Consider the following 9,307-nt stretch of genomic DNA (forward strand, 5'->3'; position numbering starts at 1 on the left):
CCCTCCCCATATTACAGTAAATACCCTTACCATTCCCCTCCCACATATCTAAATTTGTACAGTGTAAGAAGTGATGGGGAGTCAAACATTTAATAGGGAACACACAAAGAACAAGACAGCAACAGCGTCAGAACATGTGTGAGGGGTAGAGTTAGTTAGTTGATGTGTGAGGGGTATAGTTAGTCATCAACTAACTAACTGTACCCCTCACACACCAATTAACCATCTCATCTAGACACACCATATACAGTGAAAACAGGCCAGTCAACTTACTGTATCTAGACACACCATAGAGGACCAATATTTGTGGGTCTTCAGACAAAGCTGAAACCAGGACCTGGTCAAGCCTGTTTTTTAAACTCCAACCAAACTTAGCTTTTCCAGCAAGGCTATTCTATTCTATTCTTTATGTTATATTTCTATGTTGACACTGACATTTGTAACCATAACATGTAACCATAACATGAAGTAACATATCATACCAAATGGAGTGTTATGGAGTGTTTTGGTAAAATATAATACGTTTTTCGCTGAGACCAGGTTGCCTTATGATATTGATCTGTGTGTTGTGTCATAGGTTACATGGTGGGATGGGCAACAACAAATCTAAACTCATCATGAGGGGCCGCAGTTGATAACAAGTTTAGATAGCTGGCCGCTAAACTAACTTTGCAAATCTAAAAAATGTTAGCTGACATGGACTAATTGACTGACTATCTGTGACTGACATAACAAGAGAAAAACTGCTGATTCACAACCGAATTTCAAAATTGCGTCTTGTGTATTCTACTATTCAAACTCGAAACAATAAGTTGAGACCCTTGCAGAGTTTCGTTACAAAAAGGGTGGAAATTGATCCGCGGGCCTTCAAAAGAGGGGGGGTCGCAGGCAGCCAGTGAGTGGTCCATCCCTGATCTACATGATGGGAGAATACGATGAACATCAATAACTATATCAGTGTTTATACAATAAGACATTGCCACTATTAATGTATTCCAAATAACTTGAATGCCTGAATTAAAAGCCCTTATATCTTTAGTGTTTTGCCAGATTCAATACTCAAAATAAACTCCAAAACCACATTTACAAATTAATACAACTTTATTTGGGATGTTTTCATTTTCAACCTTTTTTCAAGATGATACATGGCACATAATAGCATATAAACAAATCTAAATAATTTTTTCCTAAATTAAACTCAAAGAATAGTAATATAGGCCATAATCAACATTAGGAACCTGTAACTGTGGGAACATAGAACAGTAATGTTCCCTGATGTTTAGATGAGTCAGAACTTGTTCAATGTGCTTTCTGATCCCAAATGCAATCCCTTATAATACAATTTGCCCCAGAGTCATAAGTTTGTATTCCTTTTTTCCTCCTTATGATAGGCAGGTTTAGGTTATCTGATTCTACATCTGTGGTTAAAGGCAACTTCTACCTCAAGCTATCTGACCACTGTCAAAGTTGACAAGATAAACAATCAGTGGCCCTGCAATTTTTTATGGTTGTCACATTTGACTAATAAAATGTTCTCAAACATGTTTACATACCAAATTATTACCACATCATAAGGGAAAGAGTGTGTAATAGCAAATAATGGTTAACAAAAGACTTGAGACAAATAGACAAGAAATTGAAAACACAAATTGACATTTACATTCAAAAGTATGCCTCCCTTTTACAAAACTTTACATTTAAAACCTGAAACATTCCCTTTGATTAACTGAGTGGAATACATAAAAAAAAAGGCCCATGATAACCTCATCTAGATTACGATTCAGAAATCAAATAGCCTGATAGGCCGTTCTAAAGGGTTGAGGGCAGTGGTACAAACACAAAGAAATTAATAATAAGAAAAAAAATATCAAGACAGCAAAGGCTCAAAATCCAGCTATAGTAGAAAGCACATTGTGAAATACCGCACTGAATGTTTCTGAAATAAAAGGTAACACAAATACAGACACAATAGTTGATGGTTTGTCGAGCACTGGATGTCACAGTAGCACTGGATGTCACAGTAGCACTGGATGTCACAGTAGCACTGGATGTCACAGTAGCACTGGATGTCACAGTAGCACTGGATGTCACAGTAGCACTGGATGTCACAGTAGCACTGGATGTCACAGTAGCACTGGATGTCACAGTAGCACTGGATGTCACAGTACCACTGGATGTCACAGTAGCACTGGATGTCACAGTAGCACTGGATGTCACAGTAGCACTGGATGTCACAGTAGCACTGGATATCACAGTAGCACTGGATGTCACAGTAGCACTGGATGTCACAGTAGCACTGGATATCACAGTAGCACTGGATGTCACAGTCACACTGGATGTCACAGTAGCACTGGATGTCACAGTAGCACTGGATGTCACAGTAGCACTAGATATCACAGTAGCACTGGATATCACAGTCGCACTGGATATCACAGTAGCACTGGATATCACAGTAGCACTGGATGTCACAGTCGCACTGGATGTCACAGTAGCACTGGATGTCACAGTCACACTGGATATCACAGTAGCACTGGATGTCACAGTAGCACTGGATGTCACAGTCGCACTGGATGTCACAGTAGCACTGGATGTCACAGTAGCACTGGATGTCACAGTAGCACTGGATATCACAGTAGCACTGGATGTCACAGTAGCACTGGATGTCACAGTAGCACTGGATATCACAGTAGCACAAATGACACAATCTAAAGTGTTCAGAAGCCAAAGAGTTCAGAGTGAGTATAGTCAAAGTCAGTATATTTTAATCCTAGTATCTGATCCAATACATTTTATCCACCTCAATTAATGAATGTACAAATCAACTAAAATGGAACTGCCGGTCTACAACGCTGAAATATTCCCTCATCTTATCCATATAGTTAGTTTGTGTGTGAGCAGTTGGGGTTACAGCAGTGTTAACAGTTAACAGAAAGTGACAAAAACACGATGGGTGGATTGAGACTGTGAGCTGATACAGTGTGCCCTTTGACCCCAGATTGGCTCTTTAGAGGGACTGGTAGCCATCTGATCTTTTTCGCCTGCTCAGGAGATAGGCCACCACCACGATGATGATGAGGATAAGGAGGACAATCCCCACAGCAATGGCCACGCGGTAGTCAGCAGGTCTGTCGGCGGGGCAGGGGTCAGCTGGAACACAGACAAAAATGGGTTTAGGGTCAGAGCTAAGGCTGGATGGAATCTGCAGGGGGACATTTTCGCATTCACTATCTATGCGCATGTTAGTCTACATATCTAATCTAGACAACTGAAGCTATTAATAAATTGTATTTGGTTTGGATTGGTTTGATTTGTCTGGATTGGTTTGGATCGGTTTGGTGAATCAACCACTGAGGACCAGGGAGGAACAATGACATGACCAGATGAAACATGTTTGTTTTGTTTTTGTAGTAACCTAAAACCTGTAAACACATACTGTCAATGCAAAATGTCAGAGTACATTTAACAGGTTTGCCCTGAAGTTTAGTATGTTCAACATTGCAATGTAATGGGATACATACATGTGCCGAAGTCCCATTCCTTGGTGAGGTTGAAGGCCTGCATCCTGTCCTGGGTGACATCCAGATAGAGCCCGTTTCCCATGAAAACTGATTCGCTCTTGCAGGAGTAGGAGTGGCCAACCTTAGCGAGGAAGAGATCCAGTGACCCATTTTTGGCGACGTAGGGTGGAGATATTTTGCCGTTCTCTGCAGCATAAAAACAAACACCAATTAAACATCACCACCACAAATGTATCATTTTTGTCTCCGACCACAGGGAAGTGTTGGTGAAAAAACATTAAGACTTGTTCGTCTACATGGCATTAAAAGGTGTTTGTTTATTCTGGGAACAGGTGCACTACTGTAAATTCCATATTCAAAGATAAGGCCTTGTTTCAATCATATGATGCAGACACACATACAGATGTTGGATATTAATTTGAGCCAGTGTTTGCTTCAGCAGGAAAATAATCCTGCAGCAATGTTGCTACATGGTGGGATGGGCAACAACAAATCTAAACTCATCATGAGGGGCTGCAGTTGATAACAAGTTTAGATAGCTGGCCGCTAAACTAACTTTGCAAATCTAAAAAATGTTAGCTGACATGGACTAATTGACTGACTATCTGTGACTGACATAACAAGAGAAAAACTGCTGACGCGAAACCGAATTTCAAAATTGCGTCTTGTGTATTCTACTATTCAAACTCGAAACAATAAGTTGAGACGCTGCAGCAACAGGAAATGTGAATTCTTATGTGGATTATAATTAATGGACATTTTTGTAGGGGTTGATACATTTTTCTTTAGGGCAAATCAAGTATGAAATTTCAAAGTGGAAATTACAAACGGTAGAAGCATTTTTAAAACTCCACTACAAGTTTGCATTTCCTGCTGTGCAGGAAAATGATCAGTAACAAAAGAGTGATCAAATGAAGATCCTACATCTGTAGATGTGTTGGTGCTTGGTTGTTAAGCAAAGCCGTGTTAATATTTACCCTTATATTACACAATCTCTTCCAGAGACTGACATATCAATGCAAAACGAGCAACTGATGTGGGCCTATGAAAAAGTCCAAAGTGTCAACCACGACAGGAACTTTGGTGGCGAACACATTTACTGCATGAATTGCACTGACTAGGGCTAATACGGTCATCGTTCTATAATATGTCGTCCACTGCACTGACAGACAGGTTGGAATAAGAATCTCTGTGACCAGATGGCATATAACTTTACCTCCAGATGTTAACGGGTAGGAAAGATGGAAAGAAACAGTGTCGACATAGACAGCGTTTTGGGTGGTGTTCTGAAAGAGACAAGAGAAAGATTTATTTTTCACACACACACACACACACACACACACACACACACACACACACACACACACACACACACACACAAAGGAATCACCTCATCAAAAGTTTGTATTGTGTCACAATGGCATTAAAGCAATGTTTACTCTACCATAATATATTTTATGACTCTCCTAGTAACATCAACGCTAAAACAATATGACAATATCATGATTTCACAGTACCACTAGACAGTAGCTAGAGAAATTACCACGTTGCAATCTAACCCAGTCCACTAATTCCTCACTTTTTCCACACAAGGTTGCTAAAGTTTCCCTGCCACCCTAGTTCCCCTTTACAAGCCAATGTTCTCTTTTGAACACAGTCAAACAATTTTGCAATTGATCATAACTGTGTAGATTAAAATATATTTTTTATTTAACCTTTATTTAACTAGGCAAGTCAGTTAAGAACAAATTCTTATTTACAATGATGGCCTACCCCGGCCAAACCCTCTCCCTAACCCTAACCCCGGCCAAACCCTCTCCCTAACCCGGATGACGCTGGGCCAATTCAAATCAAATCAAATTGTATTTGTCACATGAGCCGAATACAACAGGTAGACTTTTCAGTGAAATGCTTATTGTGTGCCGACCTATGGGACACCCGATCACGGCCGGTTTTGATACAGCCCAGGATAGTTACTGTGGAGCTTGATACACAGGATGTCAAAGTGATGTGAAAAGGTGACCTTTATCTAAGGTCAGGACCATGTGACCTGACTAGGAAAAACTTGGGACCATATGTGGCATATAGAGATATAGGGCCCGGAGTTTGTCCAGGTCCGGGTCCCAATGCAAGGAAAACATCCTGGCCCTTTGATCCAATACTTTTTTTTAAAAACACTGGCACATGTGGTATAACCTCATTTTCATGCATGTCTTGTCTCCCCACACACAAATAACCATTATTCAACATTTTACAAACAGTGTTCGATTAATCATTATAGATCTCCATAAATGTAATAAAGGATCAACAAACAGCAGGCTAATCTCTACACATGTTGTAAACCCGGGTCATATTCATCAAGGATCACAGTAGCAAAAAAAAAAGAACAAGTTTTCCAACAGAAAGCAAAAAATGAACGATTCTTATTGGACAAGTTCAGGTATTCTCTCTCTGTTTCAGTACATTTTCTTCTGTTTGGTGCCTAATGAATAATACCCTGTGGTGGTTGTTCTTTTTCTCAGTGGATAGTGATGATAGGAGTATCGAAGCCTTTCTTACCTTATTAAAAATGAAGGTGATGAAGCCCTCCTTGAACTTGAGGGTTAAGTTGGCCGTGGATTTCTCACAACCCCCTTCAACCTTTGTCATCACTGGTTGAACGATGAATACTCCTGTCTGGAAAATGAACAGATGACATTAGTTGTACGTACACATGTCATACAAACACAATGACGTAATGTTGAGGAAACAGAACATTAAAACACAGAGATAGCTTATGGCCTACCACGTGTCAATAAGATGGAGGATGGTAAAAATATTCTGGATCTACAAAACATCAACTGAAAGAGTTGGTAACTCAGTGGCTCAATACATGTAATAAACGTGTAATAACTATGGTGACACAGGGAATTTTCCCCTGTTTTGACAGCCTCGTATGATGCACTCTCATGGGCAACGCACTTTCAGTAAGTCTTATTTGGCCCCAATTTGACCGTCAAATAATCAGCCAAGGTGCTCTTGGTGTTTGTCATGAGGCTCACACGGTGCTGTACCTTTCCAGTGTCTTCCACTCTGATCTGTAGGGCCAGCTGAGCCATCAGACACAGACCCTTCCCCGACTTGAGAGTGTAGTTTCCCACGGTCAGGTTAGCAGCAGGGGTGGGCTCCGGTTTTGGAGCGGGAGTAGTGGTGGGAGCATTTGTGGTGGGGAGGGCAGCTGTGGTAGCATTGGCTGTTGTGGCATTGGCTGTTGTGGGGGCAGCTGTGGTGGCATTTGCTGTTGTGGGGGCAGCTGTGGTGGCATTTGCTGTTGTAGGGGCAGCTGTGGTGGCATTTGCTGTTGTGGGGGCAGCTGTGGTGCTGTGGGATGCAGTCGTAGTGGGAGTAGGTGTTGTAGTAGGAGCTGCTGTGGTGGCATTAGTCTGGGCTTCTGTGGTGGTTAATGCAGTCTCAGTTGTAGTAGAGGCAGTGTTGGACGTGGCGTCAAACTCAGAGGGGGGGAAGACAGTTGCAGACGGTTTGGATCTTTTGGTGTCCTCTTGAGAAGATGCCAGCGCTTCATGGGGAGAAAGAACCAATAGTTAAACTTTATTCTTGTTTGCTAATTAGATATTCTCCAGCATTATCATTAGATATAAATCAAATCATTTGAATTGAGGATTCCATAAACCAGGACGAATGGTGAAGTAACTTTTTTAAATCTATGATTTGGAGAATTAGGTGTTGGCTTAAGTCCAAAACACCCTGCTCTAAAATACATGTGACTACAATCTTAGAAAAATTTTGCTATGTAGAACCTAAACAGGTTCTTCAGCTGTCCCCATAGGATAACCCTTTGAAGAACCTTTTTGGTTCCAGGTATCACCCTTTCGGTTGCAGGTAGAACCTTGCGGGGTTCTACCTGGAACCCAAAAGGCTTCTACAAAGAGGACAGCTGATGAACCGTTTTGGAACCGTTTTTTCTAAGCATGTAGTCTGAAACATGAAACCTGCAACTTGGTATGGGTTTATCAGGAAGTGCAGAATAAAATATTTCAATGCTTTCAGTTTAGGCTGCAACAACAACCTTGTCTTAATGCCGCATTCACGTGCTATAATACATTTGGGGGAGGGACAGAATTAGTATTCATGCATTCTGGTATGATGTTAGCCATATATGTATTACTTTTAATCAACTTTATCGTTCACCTTTTATTATTTGATTGGCTAAATATATACCGCGTTCGATTTGTAGTCGGAACTGTAAGAAACCCGGAAATGTCAGACTTGCTAACTGGTTGTAGTTATACACGTGCCGCGTTCAACCAGCTAGCATGTCGGAAATTTCCGAGTTTCCTCGTTCCCGACTACAACTTGAACGTGGTATATATTTAGCCAATCAAATAATAAAAGGTGAACGATAAAGTTGATTAAAACTAATACATATATAGATAACATCATACCAGAATGCATGAATAGTAATTCTGTCCCTCCCCCATATGTATTATTATATATAGCATATATATATATATATATATTTTTTTTTTTTTTACCTTCTGTGAAATCTCTGTCCTAACGCGGCCGTAACAGAACGATCATCAGAATGAATAAAAAAAAGCTAATCAGAATGAACATTTCGTGATGATTTATTAGACAACAAATCGAAACTCACATGACCATACTTCAACTAACTCGTGGAAAACAAAACACATAGGCTACTACTCCGTAACGTGATTAGGGGTATGGAAAATACATGGAAAGAAATAGGCTATTATAATGATCAGAAATAACACATGGTTATTGATTTGCAGGGAATTTAACATCAGAGAAAAGAAAGCTTTTTCAACCTCTGAAACAGAAAAATAGGTGGATCCCTTTTTACATAATCAAAATGATCTAAAACCATATCATGACATTTTGGGGAATATTTTAGAGTTTTTAACCTGAAAACATTCAGTTTGAGATGAGCAGCAGATTGACCAACAAATCTATTCTATTGAGGAAAATCGGGGGAACTTACCTGAGACAATAGCGCAGAGTATAAACACGAACAGAATGACCTTCTTCATTTTGACTGATTCTATTATTCGCCTTTCAAACTAATATAATAGCCTACAATGTGTCTGACTCAAACTCTTTATCCCGGAGATGTAGACTAGCCAGACAAACGACTCCAGCAAAATGGAGAAATGTGTTGATCAGCAGCTGCGTAATGCGAAGGAAACGAAACTAAACCAACAAGTTCGAGGAAGTTGGAACTATTCCACAGTCACTGCACAGACAGACCACGAGCGTTGAGGTTGAGGTAGATATTGCTCAATAAACTGATAGGGTCCGTGCTAACCGGAAACCATGGGACGTCCCTACTCCCATTGAAGTTGAAATGTAAAATGGTTAAGGTGCGGGTTCGGGTAGGGGTTACATTTAGGGTTAGGGTTAGGGGAGGGACGTCCCAAGGATCCCAGATAGCACTGATCAAACTGATAGTAGGAATAGGATATGAAGCAGAAAGTAAGAAAACGAAAGTTGGGCTAACTTTATACCTATTTATTTTAATTATGATAAGAACAAACTGTCCTTGACTCGTGTTTTGATGAAAACGATGTGACATTGAGTTCTGCATTTGGATTGCGTTATGTTAGACAGAAACAAATCTATACTTTCGGGGACTTCAATAGGCATTAGGTTTGGAAAGTCTCAACCACAAATCATGCAATGGTCTTGAGTTTTACAGCTGCTGGGGTCAAAATCATGTGACAAAAAAAAAACAGGAAATAAGTCACACCTCTAAATGGCGCGCACACACACGC

At 40.4% G+C, this 9,307-nt stretch overlaps 1 protein-coding gene across 1 annotated transcript; it reads right to left on the bottom strand.

Moving 5' to 3' along the window:
* Window positions 1–1,082: 1,082 nt before the first annotated feature.
* cd68 (CD68 molecule) lies at window positions 1,083–8,691 on the bottom strand. Its single transcript, NM_001165385.1, is given in 6 exon segments — window positions 1,083–3,147; window positions 3,519–3,704; window positions 4,735–4,804; window positions 6,078–6,194; window positions 6,572–7,074; window positions 8,518–8,691. Coding segments are annotated over 6 exon segments (1,068 nt in total). The 5' UTR covers window positions 8,567–8,691; the 3' UTR covers window positions 1,083–3,004.
* Window positions 8,692–9,307: the final 616 nt, after the last annotated feature.

Source organism: Salmo salar, chromosome 07 (genome assembly GCF_965601325.2).
Source record: "Salmo salar chromosome 07, fSalSal1, whole genome shotgun sequence".
Lineage (NCBI taxonomy): Eukaryota > Metazoa > Chordata > Actinopteri > Salmoniformes > Salmonidae > Salmo > Salmo salar.